The sequence below is a fragment of the Mobula birostris genome, chromosome 3, assembly GCF_030028105.1.
Source record: "Mobula birostris isolate sMobBir1 chromosome 3, sMobBir1.hap1, whole genome shotgun sequence".
Lineage (NCBI taxonomy): Eukaryota > Metazoa > Chordata > Chondrichthyes > Myliobatiformes > Myliobatidae > Mobula > Mobula birostris.
The window spans coordinates 99,688,689-99,706,479 of NC_092372.1; the positions used below are offsets into that span (position 1 = coordinate 99,688,689).

Consider the following 17,791-nt stretch of genomic DNA (forward strand, 5'->3'; position numbering starts at 1 on the left):
CAGAAACGCTACAGCTGCCCATTCACCTCCTCCCTTACCTCCATTCAGGGCCCCAAACTGTCCTTCCAGGTGAGTCAACACTTCCCCTATGAATCTGTTGGGGTCATCTATTGTATCCATTGCTCCTGATGTGGCCTCCTCTACATTGGTGAGACCCGATGTAAATTGAGGGACTGCTTTGTTGAGCACCTCTGCTCCATCCGCCAAAAGTGAAATTTCCTGGTGGCCAACCATTTTAATTCCTATCCCCATTCTCGTTTTGACATGTTGTTCTATGCCTCCACTTTTGCCATGATAAGGCCACTGTCAAGGTACAGAAGCAACACCGCAAGTTCCATTTAGGTATGAATGGCATGAACATCAGTGTCTCCCTCCAGTATTTTTCCCTCCCCCTTCCCTCTTTTTCTATTCCTCACTCTGACCTCCTACCTCTTCTCTTCACCTGCCTATCACCTCCCCCTGGTGCCCCTCCTTGTTTCCATACTCCCATGGTCCACCGTCCTCTCCTATCAGATTCCTTCTTCTCCAGCCCTTTACTTTTCCCACTCAGTTGTCTTCACCTATCAACTTCTAGCTATTCTCCATCCCCTCTTCCAGCTTCTTATTCTGGTATCTTCCCCCTTCCTTCCCAGTCTTAAAGAAGGGTCTCAGCCAGGAACATTGACTGTTTATTCTTTTCCATAGGTGCTGGCTGACCTGATGAGCTCTTCCATCATCTTGTATGTGTTGCTCTGGAATTCCAGCATCTGCAGAATCTCTTGTGTTTAGGTCAGAGAATAGCCTATTTTTCTTTAACCTGGAATGGTAGGGAAGAATTCTCCACAAACAGTATTCATTTGGACAACAGCAAAGTATAGCAGGCAAGAAATAATCTTATTTTGCTGAAAAGCTACAACATTCCAGTACTCCCCAGTTGCTGCTAATCATTTTCATTCAATAAGGATAAAATAGCTCTACCTTTCTCCAGTAGGCTATGCCGTTAAAGCAAAATAAATACATAATTATATAATTAAAATAAGAGAAACAGAAGATAGATGTGAATGAAGTCTATGAAGTTTATTTCTTTTTCCCACAGCTTTTACAATTGGTTAAACATCCCTTTGAGTGACAACAATTACATGTACATAAGGGATCATTCTTTCAGTTTTCAAAGATGCTCAGGTTTTTCTTCTTGTGATGTGGTCATAGATGACTACTTGAACATAAAGTTCTGTTTCAATTAAGTTTCGAGTGGTGTTATCCCCAGGAATTCCCTGCCAAAAAAAAGGAAATACAGGTTAAAATGCATGGTACGAGTTAATATTTTAAATATTAACTTGTCTTTGACGCAAAAGTCTTTTTATCAATGTGTTTGCTGATTGCTGTCAAAAGGACACAGACAGGGATCAGAAATTCTTTAATAGAACTCAAGGTTGTATGCAGATTTCATAGAAAACTCTGCTTACATCAGTTCTGTTTTTTTGCAGGTAAGTAGTTACTAAACCAATTCTGAACATAATGCAATAAAGCATTGGTCTTCATCCCAGTAATTGGTGTTCTATCTTTAGGCATATTTCTAAGAACTGTCAAAACAAAATGTTACCCTGGCTTCAATGACCCTTCCCCTTTAAGTCTATGTGTCTTTCCCACATCATACAACTCGAACAGAATGCTGCCTTATGATGACAGACCAGAGGAGGTCAAAAATAAGGCAGATGCTGGAAGTCCAAAATAGAATAGAAAATGCTGGAAATGCACAGCAGATCAGGTTACATCTGTGGTAAGAGAAAAAGAGTTAACGTCTTGGGTTGAAGACCCATCATCAGAACTGGTAAAGAGATAAAAGAAAGTCACTAAGCTGCAGAGAGGGGTTAAACCAGGTTTGCCATGTGGACAAGATGCAAACAAGGTTATTTGGTGAGTGAGTGAACGGAAGCAGTTAGGGAGTGAATACATAGACAGAAGAATATACTGTAGACAAATAATGTAAGAGCTGTGAATGCAGAAGAAGAGGATAATCTCAACACTTCAGGCTGGGGACCTCATCCACTTCCAGAGGAGAAAAAGAAAGAAAGAAAGGTAAAAAAATAAATAAGCTAGGCCAATATCATGGATGTATCAGATGTATGTTTGAAACAGATAGAGAATTCAAGCTACTAAAAGATGTAGGATTCAGTATTGAGTCCAGAAAGCTGCAGTGTACAAGGACAGAAGATGAAGTGCTGTTTCTTATGCTTGTATTGGGTCTCATTTTAATAGCATATGAGTCCTTTCACCTCTTCCCTTTTCACCACCCCAGCATCCAGAAAGTCTTTCCAGCTGAAGCACTAATTCACTTGCACCTCTTCTGATCTAGTGTACTGCTCTCGGGTGTTTACAATGTAGTATCCTCCACGTTAGATTGAATAACTGTTTTGAAGAACAACTCTATTCAGAGCAAAGAGCTGTACCTGAACTTTCTAGTGCTTGCAATTTTAATACTTCACCCCATTCCCACCTTTGACCTTTCTGTCTTTGGCATTCTGAGCAATGAAGCCCAATACAAGCTCAAGGAACAACACCTCTTCTTCTGGCTGGATATGGTGCAGCCTTCTGGTCTCAATAGTGAATTCTCTGACTTCAGGGTACTTGATTTCTCTGTCTGTATCAGTTGTCCACCTATGATATTGGTCGATCTTTCTATCCTACTTTCTTTCTTCTTTTTTCCCTCCTTGGAAGTGGGTGACATGCCCAGACTGACTTGATGGGCATATCAATCTGCTCTGCCATTCACAGCTCCTACATTCTTTGGTCTACGCTCTCACTCCCTCACTGGTACCATTCACTCATTTATCAAATACCTTTATTGACGTTCTTCCCGTGGTCATCCCAGTTTTACCCAATCTGCTAACCTCCTCCAACACCCCTCCTTGCAATATTATCTCTCATTCTCTTCCCATAGATGTGGCCTTACTTGCTGTATCTTTCAGCATTTATTTTAGAACTATTTGATGTTCTAAATGCAAATTCTCACAATCAGTGTATCAAGTCAACTTAAAGTGATGTACCATGTAGATCATAGTTTACCCAAATTTCAGATAAACTAACTTAACTAATAAGCAACACAGTTAACAACATCAGCTGATTTTTCATTCCTGATCATAGAAGTTAAAACGTCTTTCTTCTCTATGTTAGGACATATTCTGGAGTTAGGGTATAAAACAAATGTTAAATTCAACGGCAGTCATTCTTCAGACATGAACATCGTTTGTAGATTCAATTTAAAATGCAGCCCTGATCAATAGTTTTCCTGGAGCTGTGGACACCAGATGATTGAAAACCAAACAATGCTGATTAACATTGATCTTGGGTGTCCTGAGTGTGGGTACAAAGAAGTGGGTATGTGAAAAATATATGTAATTAAAAGGAAGCATTGTAACTATAGAATTGTCCTGCTGTTACCGTTGATCTTTAGCATATAAAATGTCATGTAATATTGAGTTGAACAGACCTCTTCCTCCAATAGAGTCTCAATATGATGCCTGCTGCTCATTTTTGTTGAATAAAACACTTCTGTATCCACTATCTTCAGAGTGTTTCTAAAGTGACTTTACTCATGTTACAACACTGACATGCACCTGCCGCAACCACACTCAGGCTGAAAGTGTGTAGCACCAGAACTACCAATGGGCATTAATGCCAGCAACATCTCTGTCAGGGACTTTGTGAATTTAGTTCTCACTGAAAGATAATATTTTTCTCCTTCAAAGGGCTGAAGGATCTTAAATTGAGGGAGCTTCAGCAGTAATAAGTTTCTAACTATAGCATAGAACTGCTGTAATTTTGTCAGCTCACTCTCAACTTCACTCCATTGCAAACAATTCTTTGTCACAATTTGCTGTTACGAGCTGGACAAATAACAACAGGTTTTATTGGAGTTGAGATACATCAAATTGTGAGTCATGCAATTCAGAGGAGAGGCTGTATGTATAAATTATTTTTAGTGGTGTATATCCAGCCAGAACTCAACTGGAAGTCTTTTCTAGTCTTTGTTGAAAAGCTGAATATTGCTGGTTATTGTTGAAAATACCTCAGGGACTGAGCATTCTTCATATTTGTGTGCAGCAAAGTATAACTACTGCCAAATAGTATGGACTATCACATAATGCAGCCAAAAACAACTGCTTTCAGAATGATAATTATAGTAGTAATTGGAAGAAAAAAATACATTGTCATGGTGAGATTCTTCTGAGGTTAGAGCTGCGGTACAATGAAGGAACACATTTTACTACATGTAGGAAATTTATTAAAGAAGGACATGTTAAAAATTCTGTTTCACATGGTAACCAAAACAAATTTCTCCTGTGTACTGACAACTATTTTGTTTCAGGCTGCACTGCATTTGACTGTCATTCAGACAGTGCTCCCACCCTCCCCCACAAAAAAGTGGTCTCATTCTCTATCACTGACATTCCTCACCTTGAGAATTACAAGAAATATATTTTTAAATATTCATAAATAATTGTAAAAAGAATTAAGCATGCTTCATGTTAACCCAGGATCTATGGAACCAGATCATTTTCAAGCTCAAAATATTTTGTTAAATAACTTTCATTTTGGAGAACATTTCTGTTTATTTTCATTCCTTATCTTGTCACCTTGTTGACAGCACGCCTGGACATCAACCTTTACAGTTAGATATTAATACATGTTTGTGTAGCTGAATCATTATGCTGTCAGTAATTGCTGGAGCTAAAATTGTAATGAAGCTCCATGTCAACTCCCAAGAGTTCCCTTTCTTTTGGAGCTTCCCTTGCCTTATTTAAATCAGAAAGCAAAAATAAACTCCGCATCCTTGAATTCTCAGTACCAAAAAATCGTAATCTTGTTTACTCACAAACAACAGGAATTCTGCAGATGCTGGAAATCCAAGCAACACACATCAAAGTTGCTGGTGAACGCAGCAGGCCAGGCAGCATCTCTAGGAAGAGGTACAGTCGACGTTTCAGGCCGAGACCCTTCGTCAGGACTAACTAACTAACTAACTAACAGTTAGTCCTGACGAAGGGTCTCAGCCTGAAACGTCGACTGTACCTCTTCCTAGAGATGCTGCCTGTCCTGCTGCGTTCACCAGCAACTTTGATGTGTGTTGCTTGTAATCTTGTTTACTTCTTTCTTTGATGTGGATATGAGTGTTCAAGTGCTTTATGGTATTTTCAACTTCAGAATAGAAAGAAGGTCAAGGCTAATGGAGGAGATCAGCAAGAAACAACAAAACTGACCAACCTTTGGGTCCACATTTATTACTTTCCGATCTCTTTTGTTTTTGAAAAGGAGTCCAGAAGCATTGTCTGTGATCACCTGATAATATAGGCTGGAATTGGATGTGGAGTTCTGGGTGTCCCAGTTGTAGAAGCTGCCATAAAATAAATAGAAACAATTGTGTTGAGTTGTTCATTCAAGTACACTTTTCTAACTATGTGGAATTCGGAGAGCAAACAGATTTCCTTTATTCAAGATTTAATTTAAACACAGGTGCTCTCCTCCAGGCAGTCCAAGTAATTCCCAGAAGAGAAAATTAAAGAAAAAACTGCAGATACTGGAGATCCAAAATGAGATTTCTAGGAAAACTCAATGTGTTAGGCAGCACCTGTGGATAAACAAACCAAATTTAGATTTTAGGATATGGACCTTTTGTCAATGTTTACACATTACTGTTTCAGACTCCCTGAACTCTCCATTTAACCACCTTATATGAAAGAAGAGAAAGAGAGTTAGTGGCAATGAAAAACCACCCAGTTCTTTGTTACAGCTATTTCAAATACAAAATTTAAAGGCATAAGAGTCCTCCGGTTTTAAGGATCAATTGCACTCTTGTCTAAGACAGTGATTTATACTTGCTGATTTAAATCTTATTTTGTGTTGTTCTGCTCCAAAGTAGTAGCAAATATGAAAAAATATGTTGTACATTGTTAGTACAGCCTTGGTTCCTGGGCATTTGTGAAAATAAAGTCAATTCTCTATCAATACCCTTGGTGCCATTGGATTTATAAGTTTTCACTCTTACTGTACATTCCTGGATGGAACAGCCAGGATAAAAATAAAATAAAGAAATGAAAACTGTAAACATCAAGAGAATAGGGAATAATAGAAAAGTTCATTAATATCTCAGTTACTTCACAATAAAGAAGAAGATATCAGTTCTTTTACATATGTTCTGCAATAAGCTAGATTATGTTTATTTTGGTTGTTCATAACTAAAAATGCATTGTTGACTCCAGTCAACAACAAGATTCTCAGTATACTTCTTTGAGGCAATTGATGGGTGAATTACAATGGCAGGTTTGCAGTATTCGTCTTGACTTTAAAGATTTATTTTTCTAGGAGATACTCAGCCAATATGGTAATGTGTTTAATATTGCAGTAATATTTGAACAATGTTGTAAATATATTGGGTGATTAAGCTATACGGTGGCATGCAAAAGTTGGGCACCCCTGGTCAAAATTTCTGTTACTGTGAATAGCTAAGCGAGTAAAAGATGTGCTGATTTCCAAAAGGCATGAAGTTAAAGATGACACATTTCTTTAATATTTTAAGCAGGAAAACTTTTTTATTTCCATCTTTTACAGTTTCAAAATAACAGAAAAGGAAAAGGACCTGAAGCAAAAGTTTGGGCACACTGCATGTCAATACTTAGTAACACCCACTTTGGCAAGTATCACAGCTTGTACACGCTTTTTGTAGCCAGCTAAGAGTCTATCAGTTTTTGTTTGGGAGATTTTTGCCCATTCTTCCTTGCAAGAGGCTTCTAGTTCTGTGAGATCCTTGGGTCATCTTGCATGCACTGCTCTTTTGAGGTCTGTCCACAGATTCTTGATGATGTTTAGGTCAGGGGACTTTGAGGGCCATGGCAAAAACTTCAGCTTGTGCCTCGAGGTAGTCCATTGTGGATTTTGAGGTGTATTTAGGTTCATTATCCTGTTGTAGAAGCCATCCTCTTCTCACCTTCAGCTTTTTTTACAAATTGTGTGATGTTTGCTTCCAGAATTTGCTGGTATTTAATTGAATTTATTCTTCCCTCTACCAGTAAATGTTCCCCGTGCCACTGGCTGCAACACAAGCCCAAAGCATGATTGATCCACCCCGGTGCTTAACAGTTGGAGAGGTGTTCTTTTCATGAAATCCTGCACCCTTTTTTCTCCAAACATACCTTTGCTCATTGCAGCCAAAAAGTTCTATTTTAACTTCATCAGTCCACAGGACTTGTTTCCAAAATGCATCAGGCTTGTTTAGATGTTCCTTTGAACCTTTTGAATAGAACTTGAATAGAAATACAACAATCAAGAAGCTACATTGATCTTGTTTGTGGTAAAAATAGAAGGACTAGCATCATAGGGGTGTGATTGGCTGGGACAACTACAATTTGATTGGCAATCCATCCACAAATTGCCTGCCACATCCCCATGTAACGAAGCCAGCTGAAAGCAAATTAAGAATGGTACTGGATGATGCCACAGCAGTCTTCAAGGATGGTACTGGAAATATATATCAAGGGTAAAATAATATTAAGAGAAGATGCCACACCTAAATTTTACAAAGCATATCTGGTTCCAAATACCATCTATGATAAAGTAGCCAGTGAGCTAGATCATATGGAGGCTGAAGGAATTCTTTCCAAGGTTGAGTGGAGCCTAAAGGCAATGCCAGTAGTCCCAGTAGCCAAGGCAAATGGGTCTGTCAGGATCTGTGGTGAATTTAAGGTCACCATCAACCCAGCACTAACAGTAGCTCAATACCCTCTGCCCAGGACAGAGAATATCTTTCCAATTTAAATATATATATGCATATATAGAGGGAGGATTGTAGGGTATTTAATATTTCAGTAATATTTGAGCAATATTGTAAATATATTGTTTGTTTAAGTATTTGTTTGTTTACATAATTCATTACAGTTTATAGGTAAGAAGCACATGTCATTATGCCACTACTCCTCACGAAAAGTAAAGCAAGTCCATGAGTATCCCTGGAATCCCTTGTTGTTCTTTCGATTCGTTTCTGGAGTTACAAAATTTAACAGACTTTGATCGCTCTTTATCTCAAGCCTAATCAACAATTTCAGAGAAGCTGAAGTTCTTCATCTGTAGCTGTGTGGAGAGGAATTCAGTTGCTCTTAAGGTCTTTGTTGTTGCGTAGTGACATTGAACAGCTGCAACGGCAATAATACGGCAGTGAACTTGGATGAAGGCAGACAGGTTCTTTAATCCAAGTTCAGTGTTGGATGCTCTATGCTTTTTGCTTTTAACGTGTTTATGTTTTGGTGCGAGACAATGCCTGGCATACATGACTAAAAATCTCACACCTAGGATTTGTACATTTTGACAGCTCTGGGCTCCAGGAATAAATCAGTGGTCAGGTTCTTGACAAGTTCGATGGTTTAAAAATGAGTGGCCAAGGCTACTTTGCGAAGAAATTAATACAGAATCTAATTAGAGGTGTCTGCATCTTATTCAAATCTGGCCTCAAAATAACTCTTCCATTCTGTGCTTCACCAACAGCTTAAACTTAGTGCTTATTTTGCTAAGTGCTTATAGTTTGGGCTTTGGCCATAACAAATGTTTTTTTTGCCAACTGAGTAATGGATCCCCACCAGTTTTATAAAGATTTGGTTTTTATTGCCTAGAGGAAACGTTAGATGAATTAAAAGTTTTTGGAACCAGCTATTTTATTATGCTCAAAGTCCAGCTGAATTCACAATCACATCTGGTGATGCAATATAGTGAGTGAGATGACACTGTTGTTCCCTCACATTGCTGTTCTTCTTTGCAGTAGATACAATATATCAAAGACAACCTTCTGGATATGAACTATCATTCCATCTTGTTACACAAAAATTGCCTGTGACCTAGGTTTTTAATATATATAATATACGATATAGTTTAACAACTTGAAAAAATGCTGGAATTTGTTTTATAAAATGGCCAACAGCATTGTGAGATTAATATCAAATCCCAAATGGTTCACTAATGTGCTTTAGCAAAGAAAATCTTCTATCATTATCCACGCTGACCTAGATATAACTAACTCTGTTCCCACATCAAGATGATGAACCCATAATTATTTCAAAGGTGATAGGTATTTATTCATAAAAATATTACAAATATAATATGACCCAATGTTGGTCGAGTAGGGGGCTCACTGCCCTTCATTTTGGTAACTAATGACGAGCAGCAGTTATAATTCTGCTAATGAGGTTTGTAGTATGTGAATAACTCAAAAAAAATAGGATCCTTATTGAGACTATTCTCTTGTCTTGATCTGTTGAGTCAGTTTTGCAGATAAAAGGAGCATATGAGGCATTTAATAAAGATAATGAATGAGGAGAAAAACTGTTTCCACTAACTAGTAAGAGAAGCAGAGATAGATTTAAGGTAATGTTCTATATAATCCTTTTTTTTAAAATTACAAGACTGCAGTGAGAATAACAATGAGGCTATTAAACTTGCCTTTAAAATAGGCAATCACAGAAATTTATGGAAAGCATAGAAACAATTAAATGCAGAAGTTCAGAAATTGTTATTGGACATAGTTGATTTCTCCAGTGTTGCTCTGTTGCAGGCCTTACAATTGAAGTAATCACAGAAGCATTAACTTTCCAAACCTAGTCAATAGTAAAGGATATGTTCAGCTTTTGAAGGGTTTCACAAGCACACCAGTACATGTACAAGTATAGTCATGCACCTTAAGACTTTAATTTTCATTTTGTAGAGTATTTAAACATAACTTAAATTGTGTGTGTTTGATTGAGGATACCTCAGAGTGATCTGTTGAAGGCCCACATTGACTGACACCCAATAGAGAGCACATGATGGAATGGACGGTTAGTCAGGATTTTCCACCATTGAGAAACTGACAGTGAAGTGAATGGAAAACGTGCGCAGTTGAGAGAAATATGAAGGGTGTTGTATTGCTAAAGACAAACAGTGAAATAAAAACAGATGTACACACACGTGAAACTTCCAGAATCATTTGAATTTGATCTTCGATCCCCATAGCTTTATTTAATTGTTAGATTGAAATATTTCCCTTTTAGATACCATTTTGCCTTCAGTTTTGACAATAAATAAAGTAGGTTATGAAAATGTTTTATTTTGGAAACACAGAGCAATTCCAGAGTAAACTTGAACAAACAAATATTACTCGACAGTTGCGGTGGGGCTTGAATACTATCACTTCTTATAAAGTTAAACCAAGCGACACAGTCAACAACAGGGTTTCGCTCCCGGTGAGCTTAATGCCTTTTCTGCTTGCTTTGACTGTTAAAACTAATTTCTACAGCCCCCAATGATCCTGTGATTTCAGTCTCTGAGGCCAACATGCGAGTATCCTTCGGGAGGGTGAATCCACGAAAAGCATGTGCCCCAGACAGAGTATCTGGCCAAATTCTAAAGACCTGAGCTGATCAACTGGCTGGAGTGTTCACTGAGATCTTCGGCATTTTGAGGTACACACCTGATTCAAGCAGGCTTCATTTATAGCGTTGCCTAAGAAGCACGTGGTGACCTGCCTCAGCGACAATAATCCAGTAGCATTTACATCCACCCTTGAGAGGTTGGTGATGAAAAATATTGAATAGTGCCTGAAAAGTGACTTGAATCTGTTCCATTTTGCCTACCAGAGCACCAGGTCAGATAAGATTTCGTTTCGTTGGCTCTTCACTCAACCCTGGACAGCAAAGATGCATATATCAGGAATTTATTGACTACAGCTCAGAATTCAATACCAACATCCCCTAAAAGCTAATGAATAAGCTCCAAGACCTTGGCCTCAATACCTCCTTGTGCAATTGGATGCTCAATTTCCTCACGTACACAACCCTGTCAGTTTGGATTGGCAACAACATCTCCTCCACAATCGATGTCAGTACAGCTGCACCACAAAGCTGTGTGCGTTGCCCCCTGCACTACTCGCTTTATACTTACAACGATGTGGCTAAGCACATCTCCAATGTCATTTTCAAGTTTGCTGATGACACCGCTGTTGGACATTCAGAGGTGGAGAGGGTCAGCAACTTTAAATTCCTTGGTGCTATTATCTTCGAGGACCTGTCCTGGGCCCAGCATGCAAGTACAATTATGACCAAAGCATAGCAGCATCTCTACTTCCTTAGGAGTTTGTGAAGATTTACATGACATCCAAAACTTTGACAAACTTATATAGATGTGTAGTGGAGTGTATATTGACTGGCAGCATCACAAGCTGGTATGCAAACACCAATGGCCTTGAATGGAAATTCCTACAAAAAAGTAGTGGATACAGCCCAGCCCATCATGGGGAAAGCCCTCCTCACCATTGAACACATCTACACGTAATGCTGCACATGAAAGCAGCATCTATCATCAGGAACTTAGATTAGATTATGAGAACACTCAGTCCTCTTTTATTGTCATTTAGAAATGCATACATGCATTAGGAAATGATATAATGTTTCTCCAGCGTGATATCACAGAAAACAAGACAGACCAAAGACTAACACTGACAGAACTACATAATTATAGTTACAGCAGTGCAAGCAATACCATAATTTGATGAAGAACAGTCCATAGGCACAGTAAAAAAAATCTCAAAGTCCCCAAATTGATCGACTCCCGAGTCCCCGATAGCAGCGGCAAAAGGGAGAAACTCCCTGCCATAAACCTCCAGGCACCGACAACTTGCTGATACTTTGGAAGCAGCTGACCCCAGCCGACCCTGAGTCCATACATCTGAAAACTCCAAGCTTCTGAGCAGCCTCTCCGATACAGCATCCCGAGCGCCATCCTCTGCTGAGTGCCTTTGACCTCTCCCCAACCACTGAAACACGCAAAGCCGAGGATTTCGAGGCCTTCAGCTCCAAAGATTCCGGTTACCACACAGTAGCAGCGATAGCAAAGCAGACATTTCAGAAGTTTTCCAGATGTTCTGCTGTGCTGTCACGTCTATCTCCATCAAATCAGGATTGTGCACGGTCCCCCACTCGACAGATAACAGATATTCATCACCGGAGAGGCCATGCCGCCATCTTCCCCACCCGGGTCACGCTCTCCTCTTGCTGCTGCCATCAGGAAGAAGGTACAGGAGCCCCAGGACTCACACCACCAGCTTCACGAACAGTTATAACTCCACAACCATCAGCCTGTTGGTCCAAAGGGAATAGCTTCACTCAGCTTCACTCAGCTTCACTCAGCTTCACTGGTCCCATCACTGAAATGTTTCCACAACCTATGTCTACAATGAGTAAGAATTTCAGGTTGTATAATAAATTGAACCATTGAACTCACTTTCAAGGATTCTTCATCTCATGTTCTCAATATTTGTTGGTTATTTATTTATTATTTCTTTCTTTTTGTATTTACAGTTTGTTGTCTTTTGCACACTGGATGATCAACCAAGTTGTGTGGTTTTTCATTGATCCTGTTATGGTCATTATTTTATGGATTTATTGAGTATGCCTGGAAGAAAATGAATCTCAGGGTTGTATATGGTGACATATAGTACAGGTAGTTTGATAATAAATTTACTTTGAACTTTGAAAATGGAACAACTAAAGGTTCCTGTTGAATTGTGGCAGCCACATGATAATGAGAAGAATGTTGTACATTGAAAGCTTTAAAATTGCAGCATATTTTTTGTTTGAATCACAATTTTGCATCTGAACTTCATGCCTGGATCCGACAAAGAGCACATTGGGATTGTGTAGGAGCAACACACACAGATACCTGGAGGAACTCAGCAGGCCAGGCAGCAGCTATGGAAAAAAGTCTTGGCCTGAAACGTCGACTGTACTTTTTTTCCATCAATGCTGCCTGGCCTGCTGAGTTCCTTCAGCATTTTGTGTATGCTGCTTGGATTTCCAGCATCTGCTGATGTTCTCTTGTTTGGGATTGTGTAGAAAGTAGTTGAATGCTGTAGACTTCTTGTGGATGAGAAGTGATAGTACTTCAGAACACTTCTCAGGTTGTAAAATGTTTAGCTATGACCTCTGGAAAGCCGTCTGACGTGCAAGGTGGCAATGCTGGGCCAAACTTGAAGCACAGAGGATCCTGGACAGCTGTGGTAGGGCTTGAATGTTATTATAGAACCGAGCGAGATAAATGACACAAGGTTTCGCTCCCATGTGAGCTCAATGGCTTTTATGTTGGCTTTGACCAACAGAAAATGGAGGCACCTTCACAGACCCCAGCAGACCCTGAGAACCCTGTGATCTCTGTCCACGTGGCCAACAAGCGAGCATCCTCAGGAGGATGTACCTGGCTGAGTACTGAAGACGTGTGCTAATCAACTGGCAGGAAGTGTTTATTCACATCGCCTAGGCAGTCTGAGATACCCACCTGCTTCAATCATACTGCTGCCTAAGAAGAACATGATAACCTGCCTCAGTGACTATCATGCACTACCACTTACACCCACTATGATGAAGTGCTTTGAGGGGTTGGCCTTGAAGTACATCAACTTCCGCCAGAGGAGTGACTTGGATATGTTCCATTTTGCCACCATCACAACAGGATACCAGATGCCATTTCCTTGGCTCTTCACTCAGCTCTGGAAAACCTGGACAATGAAGATGCATTCATCAGGATTCCCTTTATTGACTACAGCACAGCATTCAGCACTATCATCTCCTAAAAACAAATCACGAAGCACCAAATCCTCGGCCTCGATACCACCCTGTGCAACTGAATCCTCAATTTTCTCACTTGAAGACACCGGTCTCTATGAATTGGCAACAACATCTCCTCCACAATCACATCAGCACAGGTATACCACAAGGCCTTATTGCTTAGCCCCCTGCTCTACACACTTTACATATGTGCTTTTGTAGTTGAGCACAGCTCCAATGCCATATTTAAGTTCCCTGATGTGGTTGTGGTTGGACTCAAATTGGTATATAGGAAGAAGGTTGAAAATCTAGTTTAATGGTGACACAACAGCAACCTCTCACTCAGCATCAGCAAAACCAAAGGGCTGATTATTGACTATAGGAGGAAGAAGCCAGAGATGCATGAGCCAGTCTTTATTAGGGGATCGGAGGTGGAGAGAGTCAGTTTAACTTTCCTGATGTTACCATAATCAGAGAGTCTATCTTGGTGCAAGCATGTAGGTGCCATCACAAAGAAGGCATTACAGTGTCTCTAAATTATTTGATGTTTCTGTAGGTCCACCATGTCATCTAAACCTTTGACAAACTTCTACAGATTCACACTGGAGAGTATCCAGACCTGTTCCATCACAGCCCAGTATGGAAGCACCAATGCCCATGAACAGAAAAGCCGACAAACTGTGGTGGATACAGCCCAGTCTATCACAAGCAAAGCCCTTGCCATCATTGAACACATTAACATGGAGAGCTGACACAAGAAAGTAGAATGCATCATCAAGGAACCTTGCCATGTAGGCCATGCTCTCTTCTCACTACTACCATTGGGCAAGAGGTACAGGAGCCCTTAGGTTCCACACCACTACATTCAGGGACAGTTATTACCCTACGTCAGGCTCATGAATCACTTAACTCAACACTGAACTAACTCCACAACCTATGGACTCACTTTCAAGGAGTCTACAACTCTTGTTCTCAGTATTATTTATTTACTTCTTTATTATTTGCACGATTTGTCTTCTTTTGCACATTATTTGTTTAAAAGTCTTTGCTTATGTGAAGTTTTTCATAAATTATATTGTATTTCTGTATTTTCTTGTAAATGCTTGCAAGAAAATGAATATCAAGGTAGTATATAGTGACACACCGTATACCTATTTCGATAATAAATTTACTTTGACTTCTTTCTGTTTAATTTCTGATTCTCCAGTGTGTGATATCCTTGCCTTTCATAGTGGCTCCTTTGTGCTTTTGACGATATTGGGCAGGATTTTCCACTGTGGTGTTTGGAACAGAAACCACTGTCTTCACAGAGCACACAGATAATAGGCCCACCCAATTTCCTGTTTAATTGTTTATATAACCAGAAAATTGTATGAGCTCCATGTTTGCATATTGTCCTCCCTGCCGTTTTTCTTCTGTACTCTGCCCAAACACCCAGGTTTCAGGAGGAAAATTCCCATGCCTACCCAGAGCAAAAGACAAACCGCTAGGGAAACTCAGCAGGTCAAGCACATCTGTGGGGGAGAAGAAGTGTAAACATTTTGGGTCAAGACCAAATACTCAGTGTTCATAGCATGAATCAAATTTGTGTTTAATTAATTTGCAATATGCTGACACTACTGGACTGCAGTCAAAGAAACTATAGTTGGCTTTTCATTTCCTAAGCCATTCGCACTTAAATGTTTGAGATCAACTAGCTCAGCATACAATCCAGGAAACCTTCTCCATATAACACAGTTCCACCACCTTCTTACACTTATTGTTCAATGATTCCAGCTTTGAATAAAACAATTCCTTTCCACAGCAAATGTGGGATTTCATTAAAACATTTAAGAAACTTTTAGCAGTTATTACAAGTCTGGTTATAAATCAGAATGGAAGCTGGATGGACAGAGTCTTGAGCTTACTGTCACAGTGGTCTGCGTGGCTCAAGGAATTTAATTACCTAATTTATTTGACTAATTGGAGGAAAGGTGTTTGTACAATCAGCCAATGGAGGAAGTGGTTAGTTCAATGGAATTCTGTGTTTGAATAAGTTGTGCAGTTCTTTTGAGAATGTTTAAACCTTCAGTATAACTGCTACTGAGACAAAGAACATGATATTCTGATGTTCTTACTTTTCAGACTGCCTTTGTCAAATTTGCCCTTGATATTTGTGACTCTCCATGATGCTGCCTGACCTACCATTTCAGCATTTTCTGCTTTCACTTCAGATTTCCAACATATACAACACTTTGCTTTTTGTCACTGCATGACACCTAGTTACAAGAGGGCTAAACTTGCCTTTACTCTTGCTTTCATAGCATATCTTACTGCAATCAAAAAATCCACATGGGGCTTTCAAACCAGTGAAGCTAACATTTCAGTCATTTGGTTGGCATTTGCAGATGGCCATGAGTAAATCTGAGCAGGGAATTGGATGCTGTGAAAGAGGATTCATTGCTTTGGGAATAAATGTGTAGCAGCATTTTCTGTTTTGGTCTGTAAACTCCAGGGTGCAATCAGTCAATGTGTAAGCTTTTGTTTATAAAGAAAAACTCCTGTGCACCAAATGATTACTGTAACCAGGAATGGATGATCTATGCAAATATGGACTGGCATGCTGTGTTAGGCACTGGAAAGTCTTTAGCAACGAAAGTACAGGATCTTCAGAATTTTCTGTTGAAAACAGTCTGTGGCTTTGATGTCTGTCACATATATAGAACTCGGCAAGGAACTTTGGGCTAAAATAACACAATAACATATGTTTGTCATCGGCAGATGTTTGCATCAAAGGTCCATTATTGACAAATTTTGAAACCATTAACACCACACTTCAACAAAGTTGTAATATGGTTTAAGGAAGTTTGGAGATTGAAATTATTAAACTCCTGACATCATATTCCACATGTTGTCTCCAGGTGTAACTTTCTCTTTGAATAGTGATGGGGTCTAGTTCACATACTTGTGTGCGGTTTATTTTAACTCTCTCCCCACCCTGGAGTTCTGATTTCTCTGAAGACTTGATTTTTAATTTAAGTTTTGGAACATTGTAATTTTTAAAAATGGTGAAATTTATCTGCATTGGTTACCAGAGGAGCAATTTTGACTTAAACAATCCTCTGGAGAGAGGTCTAAATGTGAGTATATGGAAATGCAGTTAAATCAAGTCAGCCATGATCTTTTAAATGGAGGAGCAAGAGCCTGGATAACCTACACCAGACCCTAATTTATACAGCACGTGCTTGCATTTTATAACCTTTTCTCCAATCTTCCATGAAAGTTTTATTTCATGCTATGGTTGGTTTACTCTTAAGTACCTTGTCCAGGTGTCTATTTTCTATTTTCAAACTTTAAAGTTTGTGTAATAGATTTATCTTGGGGAAAAGGTAGAACTGAATCCAATGTTCACAGATATAATTGAACAAGGCTGTTGTACAATCATTAGGATAGTTATCCTCTTACCTTACAATGACTGTACTATCCCTCTCCAAAAATAGGTGGCTTTGATTCAGTTACTAACAATCTTATCATTAGTTCGTATGAAATCAGCAAACCTAAATGTATGAATCTCCTGTTTTGTGCCGGCTGCTTTATAAAATTTATCTTTTAGATGACTCATTGAGATTGTTTTTTATTTGCATATTCTTGAGAAAATGTAACAATTTCTTTTGCCATGTATTCTACGCATGAAAAATATTTATAATATACATAAAATTACACTTAGTATTTGACCTTGAGTGGTTAAACATTTTACTCTAACGAGCTTAACGAATTTCCAATATTCTCAATGAGAACTTTCCAGCCACTTTAGGCTTGGTATTTTGGTTGAAAATTGTTGCATATAAGTGCAATATCAAGAAGAGCATCCGCAGAGGACAAATGTTTTAAAAAATCCTTGTTCCAAGTATAGAGTCCCATTGTACCATTCCTTCTCATCAGAGAAAGTTCCTGATTTGATTTAAGCAGAAAATTCACCTCTGTTATTAATGTTTACACTGCTAACACACTGAATCTATCCTTTATCTAATTATGGCTACATAAAATAATCTGTCATTTTAACAAATTTTATTTGCTGTTGAAATATCTGAAGGGAATGATTTGTATAAAAAAGGGTTTGAAGCTCCTTAAGAACACAATGGTCAGTCTTAAACTGAGTTGCAAAAGACCCATAGGGAAGGTGAAGAAATAAGTTCTGCACAAAGGCAAATGTAAAA

The 17,791-nt window shown here is 39.0% G+C and overlaps 1 protein-coding gene across 1 annotated transcript in view; it reads right to left on the reverse strand.

Annotated features, from left to right (window-relative positions):
• Nucleotides 1-1,037: 1,037 nt before the first annotated feature.
• Nucleotides 1,038-17,791, reverse strand: part of cfap299 (cilia and flagella associated protein 299) — a 669,728-nt gene continuing 652,974 nt past the window's right edge. Inside the window, exons 5-6 of the mRNA XM_072253134.1 lie at nucleotides 5,245-5,374; nucleotides 1,038-1,253 (exon numbers count right to left, since the gene is read on the reverse strand). Coding sequence (XP_072109235.1) covers nucleotides 1,158-1,253; nucleotides 5,245-5,374 — 226 coding nt within the window. The 3' untranslated portion in view covers nucleotides 1,038-1,157. The remainder of the gene's footprint in view (nucleotides 1,254-5,244; nucleotides 5,375-17,791) is intronic.